At 42.5% G+C, this 14,808-nt stretch overlaps 2 protein-coding genes across 4 annotated transcripts in view; one reads left to right on the top strand and one right to left on the bottom strand.

Moving 5' to 3' along the window:
* CLIC5 (chloride intracellular channel 5) overlaps positions 1–2,908 on the bottom strand; it is a 140,205-nt gene extending 137,297 nt beyond the window's left edge. For 2 of the 3 annotated variants that reach the window (XR_008444436.1, XM_054023318.1), the window contains exon 1: positions 2,858–2,908. The gene's annotated coding sequence lies outside the window, so the exon portion shown is untranslated. The remainder of the gene's footprint in view (positions 1–2,857) is intronic. The other variant, XM_054023319.1, reaches the window with a different exon arrangement.
* A 258-nt stretch (positions 2,909–3,166) lies between these two features.
* Positions 3,167–14,359, top strand: ENPP4 (ectonucleotide pyrophosphatase/phosphodiesterase 4). Its single transcript, XM_054021266.1, has 4 exons — positions 3,167–3,291; positions 7,791–8,652; positions 9,824–9,994; positions 12,440–14,359. The coding sequence occupies exons 2-4, from the start codon at positions 7,824–7,826 to the stop codon at positions 12,799–12,801; spliced, it is 1,362 nt and encodes a 453-aa protein (XP_053877241.1). The 5' UTR covers positions 3,167–3,291; positions 7,791–7,823; the 3' UTR covers positions 12,802–14,359.
* The last annotated feature ends 449 nt before the right edge of the window (positions 14,360–14,808 follow it).

Below are 14,808 nucleotides of genomic sequence, written 5' to 3'. Positions count from 1 at the left end.
CTGGGACACATGACTTATGAGGAGAGGCTGAGGGAACTGGGTTTATTTAGTCTGCAGAAGAGAAGAATGAGGGGGGATTTGATAGCAGCCTTCAACTACCCGAAGGGGGATTCCAAAGAGGATGGAGCTAGTCTGTTCTCAGTGGTGGCAGATGACAGAACAAGGAGCAATGGTCTCAAGTTGCAGTGGGGGAGGTCTAGGTTGGATATTAGGAAAAACTATTTCACTAGAAGGGTGGTGAAGCACTAGACTGGGTTACCTACGGAGGTGGTGGAATCTCCATCCTTAGAGGTTTTTAAGGCCCGGCTTGACAAAGCCCTGGCTGGGATGATTTAGTTGAGGTTAGTCCTGCCTGGAGCAGGGGGTTGGAGTAGATGACCTCCTGAAGTCTCTTCCAGCCCAAATCTTCTATGATATGATTCATTGGTCTGACACAGTATGGCCATTCTTATATGCATTCCAAGAAAAAGGGTGAATCAGAGTTGTGCTACTTCATTTATAGATTTTCTCATAGCTTTCGTGTATAGTAGCAGTATACCAGGTCTACATCTCAAAATAACTCTTTGACAGAGAGGCAGATCAACATAACCCACCAGCCCCAGTGTATGGATAAAGCTCATCAAGGAAGAGCAAACAAGGCTTGCATTCACACAAGTTTAATTGTGAATTTACTAGAGGCATGTGTAATCTAATGAAGCTAAATCTAGCTGTTTACCTCTGCTGAAGAACGGTAGTTAGGCCAAAGATAAATGTGGCTCTGTTTCTCTATTTTCATGATTAAATATCACGTTAAACTAAGATTATTGAAGCTTCAATAAATTACCAGTTTATTCCCAAAATAAACTGCTAAGGTACATTTCAATTTTCACTGAGCAAAGAAACAGGGCCCCATCCTTTCCTTTCAATGTAAGAAATAAGGAAGACGGAGGAAGGATGGCTTGCCAAGCTGGGTGCATAGGTGGCAGACAGAGAAGCCACTGGGACATGAAGGTACCCAATCCTGCCTTGGCCTGCAGGAATCCACTAGCCTAGAGCTCACTCTGCTGACAAGCCCCATTTCACTTTGCAACAGCAATAAATCAGGTATATTGTGTCTCATGTAACAGCAGATAAGTGAGGAAACACACACACAAAAACCCTGGCATCACAGCCCTCACTTACTCCCTGCCATAGTTACCCATTGAACCCCCTGGCACCACAGCCCTCACCTGTATCCCGCCATAGCTTCCCATTGAACCCCCCGCCCCCCGGCACCACACTCCACCTGTATCCCACCATAGCTTCCCATTGAAGCCCCACGCCGGCACCACAGCCCTCACCTGTATCCCGCCATAGCTTCCCACTGAACCGCCCGGCACCACAGCCCTCACCTGTATCCCGCCATAGCTTCCCACTGAACCGCCCCCCCCCCCCCCGGCACCACAGCCCTCACCTGTATCCCGCCATAGCTTCCCACTGAACCGCCCAGCACCTCAGCCCTCACCTGTATCCCGCCATAGCTTCCCACTGAACCGCCCGGCACCTCAGCCCTCACCTGTATCCCGACATAGCTTCCCATTGAAGCCCCCGCCCAGCACCTCAGCCCTCACCTGTATCCCGCCATAGCTTCCCACTGAACCGCCCCCCCCCCCCCCCGGCACCACAGCCCTCACCTGTATCCCACCACAGCTTCCCACTGAACTCCTGGCATCTCAGCCCTCACCTGCATCCCGCCACAGCTTCCCATTGAAGCCCCCGCCCAGCACCTCAGCCCTCACCTGTATCCCACCATAGCTTCCCACTGAACCCCCCGACACCACAGCCCTCACCTGTATCCCGCCATAGCTTCCCACTGAACCCCCGGCATCTCAGCCCTCCCTTGTATCTCGCCATAGTTACCCGTTGAACCCCCCCCAGCACCACAGCCCTCACCTTTATCCCGCCATAGCTTCCCATTGAACCCCCGCCATCTCAGCCCTCACCTGTATCCTACCATAGTTTCCCACTGAACCCCTCGGCATCTCAGCTCTCACCTGTATCCCGCCATAGCTTCCCATTGAACCCCCCCAACACCACAGCCCTCACCTGTATCCCGCCAGAGCTTCCCATTGAACCGCCCGGCACCTCAGCCCTCACCTGTATCCCACCATAGCTTCCCACTGAACCGCCCGGCACCTCAGCCCTCACCTGTATCCCGACATAGCTTCCCACTGAACCGCCCGGCACCTCAGCCCTCACCTGTATCCCACCATAGCTTCCCACTGAACCCCCGGCATCTCAGCCCTCACTTGTATCCCGCCATAGTTACCCATTGAACCTCCCCCTCCCCCCGGCACCTCAGCCCTCACCTGTATCCCGACATAGCTTCCCATTGAAGCCCCCGCCCAGCACCTCAGCCCTCACCTGTATCCTGCCATAGCTTCCCATTGAACCGCCCGGCACCTCAGCCCTCACCTGTATCCCACCATAGCTTCCCACTGAACCGCCCGGCACCTCAGCCCTCACCTGTATCCCGACATAGCTTCCCACTGAACCGCCCAGCACCTCAGCCCTCACCTGTATCCCGACATAGCTTCCCATTGAAGCCCCCGCCCAGCACCTCAGCCCTCACCTGTATCCCACCATAGCTTCCCATTGAACCGCCCGGCACCACAGCCCTCACCTGTATCCCGACATAGCTTCCCACTGAACCGCCCGGCACCTCAGCCCTCACCTGTATCCCGCCATAGCTTCCCACTGAACCGCCCCCCCCCCCGGCACCACAGCCCTCACCTGTACCCCACCATAGCTTCCCACTGAACCGCCCCCCCGGCACCACAGCCCTCACCTTTATCCCGCCACAGCTTCCCACAGAACCCCTCGGCATCTCAGCCCTCACCTGTCCTTCCCACGACCCGACACACGCCCCCAGTAGTCTGCTGCGCTGCGCTGCCCTGCCTGCTCCCCTCCCCCCACACCAGTGCCCAGCACGTGCCCGCGCGCCCGCAGCGCAACACAGCTCCCTCTCTCACACCTGCGCCCTCTAGGAGCCAAACAGCTCATTAAATGTTCTTTCCGCTCTGGAACCCAGCAGGCCAATCAGATCACAGGCCGAGGGCGCTCTGACCAACCAGAGAGCCACCGGCAATAGCCCCCCTCCCCTCCGCGACTATAGCCTGTGGTATTGCGGTTCCGTTTTGGCAGTTGGGGCTGCCGTTGAAGGAAGAGAGGTGGGTTCGGTGCGCAGGCGCGAATGCTCCGTTCGTTTCTCGTTTTGTGAGGAAACCGCGCAGCAGCGAGCGACCTTCTGGCGCTGCCTGGGGACTCGGAGCGGTAAGTTGGGGCTCCCGGCTGTGGTAGGGGCGAGTTGGGGGAGGCTGCGCCCCCGGGGAGGTGTATGCAGAGGGGTCTCCTCTCCCTATCTTTTGACAGTAGGGTTAGACACCCCCCATCCCATGTACTGTGCTCGCCCCGACTGAGGCCCCACCTCGCGGGTGCCTGGTGGGGGAGTGTCCCCTGTATCCCCTTACCCGGTAAGCCCGCCTCCCATCCCAAGTACCTGCTGAGGTGCACTTGCCTTGTTCCCCTCCCCCTCCCCCCAGTGGCTGGGTGCCTGGCAGGGTGCCCGCCCTTCCTTGCCTGCCGTGCCAGTTACATGCAGCGTCCTTCACTGCGTCCCTGAGTGTCGCTGGGCTGGGCATGGCTTATGGGCCAGTTGTTCAGTTTCAACCCAGAGGTGGCTGCGTTTTGGGGGAAGATAAAGTGATCCCTGTTCACTGTAGTGTGTGTGTGTGTGTGTGTGTGTGTGTGTGTGTGGAGGGGCTCTGGCATCCTTTAGACTGAAAGGTGTTAAATAAATGCCATGGCTTCGGTAAAGTGGCTGGAGAAGATGGAGTCTGGATTTATTTTCAGCTAAGGAAACCGGTTGGGAATAGAAAATGGAAGCGTAGCGCGGCCACCTTAGTGAGAATCGGTGTATGCAAGCAAATGTATTCCTGCTGATGCTTTTGTAAGCAGATGTCACATGGTGGTGTAAACCAGAAATGGATACTGCCTTTTCCCCTTTCCCTGTCTCTTGTTTCTTTGCCTATGGCAGCTGAGTAGTGTGCAAGATTTGTGGATTTACATATTCTGAAATTAGAGTGCCATCTTATTTCATAATAATTTCTCACGAAGTGAAATGAGTACTATGGTTTTTTGGAGTGTTGAATCACAAGTAGGTTCCCTTAACTTCATATATCAGAGGAAAAATACTAGTTTAATTACCAATTTTAGATCATTTTTTTTAATGCAAAACTATTTTAATGATGTTTCAATGAGCATGGTGCTGTGTTTTTGTGTTTTGGATTTAAACCTTCCTTTGTAGTATTGTGACTTCAAATGCAACACATTGTATTAATGGATGTTAACTAGGAAGTTAAACTAGCCAGTCTAGCATCATTTTTCAAAATTGAGTAGCACATACAATGAAAATATAGTGAAAAGTAAACTAGACTTTAATGGATTCCAGTGTCACTAATGCCGCTACTCGACTTTATTAACAGAGGTAAGGGGAATTGTTATAACACCTTTATCATCTGTAAAGGCAAACCTAAACATTCAGACCCTAAATTTAACTACAGTTCTAAACTTCTTACTTAAAGAATAGTCAACAGTTTGTAGCCTCTTCCTGTGAAATGACTCTCGAATGGAAAACCAGGATGTAACAGGTATACATAACCACAATGTGAATAGAAATATTTATCAAATATATTTTACAGCAATTAGAAGTAAAAGGTCAAATGTAGACCAAGAGTTTAAAAAATCTGCCTGCGGCATTTCTGAGGTGACTCTTACTGTGGTATCTAAGGTTTTGTTTGTATTTGGGATTTTTGCACCCAGGTAACTACAGCAGTCCAAAACCTCCCATCTAGACAAGCTGTTGGCCTTGATCTACTAGCAAAGGCTGTTGCCATAAAGAATTTATGAAGACAGGCTGAAATTCTACTCTTTAAAAAAACATGTCTACAGCTGGTGCATCAATCAGGGGTTGCAAGAGCTTCAGTTTTGACACTCTGAAGGTTTGGGAATAGTTTTGTCAAACTTCTTGTTCAAACAGAATCCACTTTAGGTCAAGGATTTGGATTGAAATTATGGCTCCTTAGATGTCTGTCTATATATCTATAGATATATTATTTCACCCACCTTTCATTACACTACACAAAATTCATGAATATTAAAAAACTAAATGGGGGGGGGGGGGAATGTCAGTTTTCAAGGCTTATGTTTCTGTCTGTATAGTAGCAACACCTATTATACAGGTGGCTAAACACTTTCCATTATAACCCCCTGTCTTCAATTGCTTATTCCTTTTGGCAAACAGTTTAGGCTGAAATTTTTCATGCTTGATCTCTGCCTCAGGCTGACTTTTTTGTAAAAAGCTTCAACAAAAATCCTTAAACTACGGGGAAAATAGGCAGTTTTAACAAAGTTAAGCCATCTCTTAGAATTTTAAGAGCACCGGTACCTCAGGGTTTGAAATGGATACTTGAAACTTGGCAGGGGAAATAGTTCAGTTGTGAAGGAGGTACCATTTGCTGCCCCTGATTTGGCTAAACGACAAAACACAGAAAACTGTCTCTTGCACATGTACAGTAGAGTTTGTCAGAAGCATGCTGTTAAAATTAATCTTCAAGCAATATTGCTCGACTGGCCTGCGCTTCAGGAATATGTCATCTGATGATATTGTAGGATGACTGTTCAACCGGGAACTTCACATCATGTTTCTTAGCAATTCATTAGGCAATCCTAGTCCTTCCTACACAGTCCTCATGCCACCCATGCTAAATTGCAGCATATCCTCTCTGCTCCAGGCCAATCTCTGTCTGTTAGGTAACTTTGTAAAACATGCCTTCAGAACTTGCATTCCTGTTTTCTAGATTAATGAATGGTCTGACGATGATATTATGCTACGGCATGAAGTTACTACTCTAAATTCTCTCTCACTGGAAAAAACTGACTTGTAAAGAACATACTTTCAGTCTGGTATAGTAGTGTGTAGCAGTCCAAGTGCTAGCTTTGATGAAGGTAGAACTCCTGGTCAATTTGGCAGTGTTACTTGTGCAGCAGCCAAGGACTTGTCCATAAACAACTAGTTTTCTGCAAGCTGACATTCAAATTCACCTAGTGCTAGCCTGTTGCAGACTAACTGTCTGTGAACCCTACTGATGTGCATTAACAATTCGTTAATGTGCTTTGATCTGGTCCTGTTTTCAAAGAGGACTAGATCAAAGTGCATTAGTAAACTGTTAGTGGACATCAGCGGGGTTCACACAGACAGTTAGTCCATAGATTGACACCCCATCTTGCCACAAATTAAATGTCTGTTTCTCAGGAATTTCCCACTCTGTCTTCTTTTCTCAAAACTAAATATTCCCAGTTTTTTACCTTTCCTCATAGGCCTGACTTTTCTAAACCTTTTATCAGTTATATTGCTCTTTTGACTCTCTCTGCAGTTTTTGCAGTGCCCAAAGCTGGATACAGTACTACTCCAGCGGAGGCCTCACAAGTGCCGAGTAAAGTGGGACAACTACTTCATGTTTTATGTACAATACTCCTGTTAATACACCCCAGAATATTAGCCTGTTTCTCAAGTGCCTCACATTGTTGGCTCATATTCAATTTGTGATCCACTACAACAGGGCTTCTCAAACTGGGGGTCGGGACCCCTCAGGGTGTCGTGAGGTTATTACATGGAGGGTCGCGAGCTGTCAACCTCCACCCCAAGCCCCGCTTTGCCTCCAGCATTTATAATGGTGTTATAAATTAAAAACTTTTTATCTATTTAAGGGGGGGTCGCACTCAGAGGCTTGTTCTGTGAAAGGGGTCACCAATACAAACGTTTGCGAGCCAGTGCACTACAACCCCCAGATCCCTGCAGTACTACTGCGTAGCCTGTTATTCCCCATTGTGTGTTTGTGCATTTTAATTTTTTTTTGTTTTTTGTTATTTAATTGTAGTACTTGTCGATTTTGAGACCAACTCTCTAATTTTTCAAGGTCCTTTTGGATTCTAATTCTGTCCTCCTCAAAGTGGTAGCAACCCCTCCCAGCTTGGTGGTGTCTGCATATTTTAAAACCACACTCTCCATTCCATTATCCAGGTCGCTAATGATAATATTGAATAGTAATGGACCCAGAATGGATGCCTGCAGAACCCCACTAGAGAGATTCTCCCATTTTGACAATGAGTCATTGATAATGACTCTTTGAGTAGTTTTTCAATGAGTTGTACACCCACAATATAGTAACTTCATTAGTAGACCATGTTTCCATAGTTTGGTTATGAGAATGTGATATGGGATTGTGTCAAAGCCTTACTAAAATCAGGATATATCACATCTACTGTTTATCCATATTCACTAGGCCAGCAAAGAAGGGAATTAGGTTGGTTTGGCATGATTTTGTTCTTGACAAATCCATGTTAGCTGTTCCCTATTGCTGTATTATCTTCTAGATGATTACAAAATGATTGTTTAATAACTTGTTCCACTATCTTTACAGGTATCAAAGTTAGGATGACTAGTCTATAATTAATAGAACTTATGAAGTGAAAAGTTAAATTGCTCCTGTGTTTACCTAAACAACTAGGAGCCAATTCTGCTGCTATTGATGTCAATGGAAATTTTACCATTGACTTCAATGAATCCAAAATTGGACCAATAGTGATCTCACAGTTAAAATCCTCTCTGGAAAGATGTGAAAAATTTTAAATATTTAACATAACTACCTAAGCCATCTACAATGTAACACATTTTAGATTGCCTGTATAATAAAATCTTTTTAATTTTTCAGGTACATCAGATTGGCTGCTGGGAACACTTTGAAATGTTGTCCGCAATGAAATTAATGTTCACACTCTTTCTTTCTGGAATTCTAGCCTGTTATGGTGGAAATGCTAATTACAATTCAATACTCCTGGTGTCCTTTGATGGTTTCAGGGCTGACTATCTAAAAAACTATAGATTTCCTCATCTCCAGGAGTTTATTGAGGATGGTGTGTTGGTAGAACATGTTACAAATGCTTTTATCACAAAAACTTTCCCAAACCATTACAGCATAGTGACAGGCTTATATGAAGAAAGCCATGGCATTGTGGCTAACGCAATGTATGAAGAAGATACAAAGAAGAAGTTTTCAGAGCTTAATGATACAGATCCTTTCTGGTGGAACGAGGCAACTCCTATTTGGGTGACAAATCAGCAGCAAGAGAATAGAAGAAGTGCTGCTGCAATGTGGCCTGGTACTGATGTTAAAATTAATAACACAATACCTCATTTTTTTATGAAGTATAATTATTCAGTGACATTTGAAGAGAGAATGGAGAACATTACTATGTGGCTGAACAACTCTAACCCACCAGTTACTTTTGCTACCCTCTATTGGGAAGAACCAGATGCAAGTGGGCATAAATATGGACCAGGAGATAAAGAAAACATGAGAAAAGTGTTAGAACAAGTAGATAATCACATTGGTTCACTTATTTATAAACTCAAGACATTGGGATTGTGGGAGAACATTAATGTCATAATTACAAGTGATCATGGAATGACCCAGTGTTTCCCACACAAGCTGATTAAACTGGATGACTGCATTGGCCGTGGTAACTACACTCTAGTAGACACGACACCAGTTGCTGCAATACTACCAAGAAATAGTATGTATATTTTTCAGTTGTATACTGAGAAAGTGTTTAAACTTTGTCTCCTTTCTTGCTGGAAATTTCCCATTGTGGTGTATTACTCACAGGAGTTGGGAAGACAATTCAGTTCACGTTGCACTATTTAGATAGAAAATAATGGATTAATGAATAAATTAAATTAGGGGTATCTGGTTACTTAAAAATAACTGGGCTCTGGTAATGAAGAGCACTCGTTGAATAGCTAATATTTACCCTGCATGCTATATGCCTTTGGATGTTAATAAGGGCTCTGGTGTGGCTTATTCTAAAGTAGTTGTGGTGGATTCTCCATCACTGAAAACTTTTAAATCATGGTATGCTCTCAGAATTATTTTGGGGAAGTTGTATGGCCTGTGTTTTATAGGGGAGATCAGACTAGGTGATCAGAGGTCCCTTTTGGCCTTGGAATCTATTCATGCTTTTCCTCCTTTTGCTCACCCTGTCAGTACCTCAGTTTTATCACAATAATGAGCACTGTATAAATATCGAACTTCACTGGGGATTGAAAATTATACTGATCTGAGCTTTAGGTCTTTATAACTTGTTTTATATATATCTTAAACCAAATCATTTTGATTATCATTTTGCCTCTTTCATCCCCCTTCAATTACAGCCTGATTTCATTGGTCAAGTCTTAAACTGATAGAGCTAAATCCAATCCTATATGAAAGCTGGAATCCCTCCCTAATGCCATTTTAGGGTCATGACTGAAGATTAGCAGTTATTGATGACTACCAAAATAGGGCCAGAATTGATGTGGTTGTTGAAAAATTCAGAAAAACCTGACTGACTGAATGCAGGGTTCACTTTATATGTAAAAAAAAAAAAAAAATCATCCAGTTTCTTATCTGTGATTATTGAATGTTAGAGAGAAATTCTATTTGTACCTCAACTTTCATTTTCTCCACAACAAAATCTGAGAAGCCATTAGAGCTTTCAAGGTGAACACAGTTACAGCAGAAACAAATGATGACATCAACACTGTTCACCTCAGTAATCAGTCGGGTACCTAGGTGACACCCCCTCTCATTTGGCTTAAAAAAATATTTAAAAGTTGCATTAAGTGTGCTTATGGCTAATGACAGTAAATGGACAAACTACATAACTGAATAGTTGCTGTTTCATATGCTGTCTATTTTCTTTGCAGACAAAACATATGTATATAACTTACTGAAAAACTGCAGCACTTCCATGAAGGTGTATCTTAAAGAAGAGATTCCAGACAGATTCCATTACCATCACAATAAGCGCATTCAACCCATAATTCTGGTTGCAGATGAGGGCTGGACAATTGTACAAAGTGGGTCACTTACAAAATGTAAGTATTTTCATCACAGTAGCCACAAGTTATGATAGAGAATTTAGACCAATATGTTGAGCAGTAAAGTCCGATATAGTGAAAGCATAGTGTCTTTGTTCTGTATATTTGGGTAACCAAAAAAGGGAAAATATAAGCTTGCTGCTGCAAAAAAAACAGTTCTGTCTTATCTTAAGTCATAAGTAGTACATTTCATGATAATTCTTAGTGCTCTGGAACTTTGCCACTGCCATCTATCTCCTTGATGAATCTGACTGTAACAAGTGGTTGTCTATGAGAATAACTTTTAACTTAATATTGGTCTTCGGCACTGCCACCACTTTTATCCATATTGTTGCATAGGATATAAAGCTGTCCTGTGTTCCTTTTATGCTGGAGGTAACAGTATATTATCAGTGGAAGGCATGAATCTCTTCTAAAGGGGAACCCAAGAGCTCTGAGCTGACTCAGTGTAGGAAAGATGGTGTCTGGCTCACCAGATAGCCAAAAACTGTGCACTTAACTACAGTAGATATGAATGTTTTACCATGTATACCTTTTGAGTGCACAATTGGCAGCTTAATGGAGTAGTGAATGGAGAATCCCAAATTTTTCTAATGTTGCTTTGTTTTTCTACTAATACCACCAACTACCACTGCCACCATTCCAGTTTCTAGCAATAGAAGCAAAATATAAGTTTAGCTTAAATGAAAGCAAGTAATTGGTAAAAGTAATTTATGATTTATTCCAACACTGACATTACAAAACGGCTAAACAAAATAATCTTACTGGAGAGACTGTCACTGGATCATGAGATCAGGTAAATTACAAAATCCCATATCAAAATCCTGAATTGATTGATTCTGTCAAAAATGCACTTTGAATGAACTGCCACCAAGAATTGGATATATACAGGATATTTGCAAAGGCCCTGTCTGATGGGTAATTTGTTGAGTAACTCAGATCATGAAGAAACCTTGGATGAGGACTCTATTACGTACAGAGACTGAATCTATCCAAGGTAATGTGCTGCAAACTTTTAGAACTGACCAGTCACAATAAGTAGCTAAGATTTTTATATTCATACGTATTCAGTATAATAGAAGGAAACCCCATATGTTTTGTGATCTCTTTTGCTGACCTATCCCATAGCTTTCAGTGTTAGTGCTATTTCTGATTCTTTCTATATATCTAATCTTTTGAATGGTCGGTCATAAAAGAATATTACAAAAAAGACTTTTTTCCTAAGTCAGCGGTTCTCAATCTTTTTTTCATTTGTGGACCCCTTTTGGAAATTTCAAATGGAGGCGTGGACCTCTTTGGAAATCTGTGTATCTATAGCTGAATTCTGTTCAGTTTTCAGTCAGTCTTTCACGGACACCTAGTCCACAGTCCCACAGGTTGATTGTTGAATTGTTGACCGTGGAAAGAAACAATGTATTTAATATGCAAACGGTAACCATTGTGTTTGCTTTGTATTTGGCATCTTATACAAGTTTAAAAGTGTCTCTAGAATAGTTGCTATAAAACCCCACTATTCCCTGCTGCTAGAGTGATCAGCAGATAAAGGTCAAATTGAAGAGTGCTTCTACTCTGCATCCTGAAACTCTTCAAATTCTGAGCTGGCAGACTACTAGAGATGGGTTCCAGGTGCACAAAAGAGGCCAGCTGTTGGTCCTGAAGAGTTCAGTCCATGAACCAACAACATGAGTGACCCAGTAAAGTACAGCTGTCATAGCAGGACATGGAAGATGTTTGGTTTCTATGTTGATTAGTTGTTGCTTGTTGCTGTTTGTTTGCATTCTAAATAATGTCATACTCTGGGGTTTGTTTACCCTAGAGAAACAAACAAGATTGTTTACTCTTAACCAAAAAAACAACAACCATACCCTACTGCTAGAATCCTAAAACTTAATCTACAATATAATTGGTCTTAAGTAGCTTTTTACTGCAATGACTGTTTTAAAAAAAAAAAACAAACAAAAAAAACCCACAAATTGCTGCATGTCCTGTATGTGAACTAGAGGTTCAAGTGCCTGTTAAAACTTCTGCTGAATCACTGTGAATTAGTACATTACCTACCTTGACCACTTTTTTTTTTTTTTTTTTTTTTTTTTTTTAAAAGAACAAATCTGGCTACAAACCTATCATATCATAGACAGTGATGACAGTCACTTTCATAATCCAAATCTTTTGCCTGGATTCACATTTCTGGGGGGAATATAGAGGCTGTGCTCTAATCCAAAGAAACTTCAGCAAAGTGCCATGTTAATTTTTAAGTAGGAAACTTTGCTATTAAAATATTCTTGGGGCTTTCAGGCATTGGTATAAATGTTGCATTACTTTATTGTTCCTTTTTTTAGAAATGGACAACAGTTAATATCATAGCTGACAGTTTGTAAGCAACTTAGTTTCTGTTAGTTTACAACATTAATTTTATATTAACTTTGCATTTCTCCTTTTTAGTAGGTGACCATGGCTATGACAATGCTCTCCCAAGCATGCATCCGTTCCTGGCTGCTCACGGTCCTGCTTTTCGCAAAGGCTACAAGCAGAACACAATTAATAATGTTGATATCTACCCAATGATGTGTCACATCCTCGGATTAAAACCTCAGCCCAATAATGGAACCTTCAGCAACACCAAGTGCTTGTTAGTTGACCAGTGGTGCATAAATCTCCCTGAAGCAATTGGAATAGTTGTTGGTGTCCTCCTAGTGTTAACTACTCTGACCTGCCTTATAATAATAATGAAGAATAAAGTGTCCTCTCCACGTCCGTTCTCCCGACTTCAGCTACAAGAGGATGACGATCCCTTAATTGGATAGCAGATGTAGGAAGTCCTAACCTCACTACTACATAAATATTAGGGTCTGGAAGTAAGTAGTATGTTTAATCTGCAAGTTTGCTGATCATTCTATGATGCACTTTAAACAGTACTCATTTAAAATTTCCTAAGATGTACAGACAAAAACCTGTTGAACTGTTTGCCTCTGCATCTTGACTAACAATTCAATAGCACAAGATTCACAAAAAGAATCTACACTGAAAGGATTCTGTGTTTCCTACTGGAAAAGGCATTTAACAAGACAAAGATGTTAGTTTTGCATTCGGATATTTACACACTTGTAAAATAAAATGTCAACTATAAACTAACTAGGCTAGGAGTCTGAATTTTAACATTTGTAAATGAAACTGGCTGCATTTTGTATTAAATTTAATAGCAGTGATCTCTTTACAATTCTTGCACTCCTGTATCAGTTGGAAAAATCTGGCCTGGGTCTTAGACTTTAAGACCACTGGTTTTCTGGCTGGTGTATATTGATTGTTCTTGGAAACAGATTCCAATTTCTTGTATCTAAATAAACCAGCAATAGAAAATTCAGCACTAGTGGCAGTTCTCCCCTGCAACTTATATAAGTCAAGTTGTACAATGTTCAGTGTTTAACTAGGATGTGGTATAATCTAAAATACAGGAATGGGTTTATGGATATCGAGGTTCTTGTAACCACTTCTGACTTTCTGCATAGCCTTGTGCAAGTCAGTTGACTTTTCTCTACCGCAGTTTCCTCATCTATAGAACTGGGTTGACACTTGGTTACCTCGCAGAGATGACTTTAATAGTGAGTTTGTTTGTGAAAGGTTTTGAGATTCTCAGGTGGAGGTCTTGAAGTACAAAGTACTATTAAAAAGAATATGAAAACATTTCTCAGATATACCCCTACTTACCTACAGGCAGTCTTTCATATACACTTAAAGACCCAAGTTTGGGATTATTAATTATTTTTTTTTTTTAATGGGGACCTCTTACTTCAGGGTTCAAAGCTTTCTTTGGTTAAAACATGACTGTAATAACACATGAAGAAAAACTTGGTTTAGGGCTTAGGTAAGGATATGAAAAACCAATGGACTTTATCCTATGAGGAAGGGTACCTTTTTGGATCTAAACCTATTAAAACACAATTTTAAAGTTCTATTGTAAACTAATGGTATTTTCTGAAAACCACTGAACCTTTTAGTGATGCAGTATGATTTGCTATATGCTACTTCACTCCCAGCCTGCTGATCAGGGCTTGAAGAAAGAGCTCAAAAGTGCTGAGTGTTGCTCTTGAACGGTGCCTTGCTGATACTCAGAGTGGCAGTGGTAGCTCCAAAGCGAGCTGCATCCAGTTTTCCGGGGTAGAAAGAATGGAAAATAAAGGGAATCTAGAATTAGTCACCTTTGTGTATATGTATGTGTGTGTGTGTATATAATGTGCTTAAGATCAGACTATTTTTTAAATGGCTAGTGCCTTAACTTGGTGAAATATTTATATTTTGATTGTATGTTTTTGGTTTCTGTGAAAACATTTTGCATATGTAAAATAAATTTTAGAAAGTGTCAAACTTTTTTTTCCTAAGCAAAAAACACAGCATGTTGTTCATCCCTTTGGAACTGATACAGCTTTTGCTGTTATGGCACATGATAGCATTTTCCAGTTAGTGCAGACTATGATCTTTATCTCCAAAAGAGGCTAATGCATCCAAAAACATCTGAACAGCAAATGGCTGTGCAGGGAGAGGAGGCACAGATCAGCTACTGGCCTGGGCCAGGAGCAGGAAGGGCTCAGGCTGGTGAGGGTTGGTGTGAGCTTGAAGATCCCAGATACTGAGTAGCCATCAATGCATCCCTACTGCTGGAGAAGGCAGCATCCCCCACTGTCCTTAAAGAAGCAGCTGCTTCTTTTTTTATCCAGTAAGCTGTGTAGAATAGCCCATATTTGAGAAGGTTGCAGCAGATATAAGCTGGCTATTTGAGTCCTCAGACTGCTTAAATCCTCAATTGGTTTTAGAGA

This window comes from Malaclemys terrapin, chromosome 3 (genome assembly GCF_027887155.1).
Source record: "Malaclemys terrapin pileata isolate rMalTer1 chromosome 3, rMalTer1.hap1, whole genome shotgun sequence".
In the NCBI taxonomy this organism is placed as follows: domain Eukaryota; kingdom Metazoa; phylum Chordata; order Testudines; family Emydidae; genus Malaclemys; species Malaclemys terrapin.
This window is presented reverse-complemented; position numbering and strand designations above follow the sequence as displayed.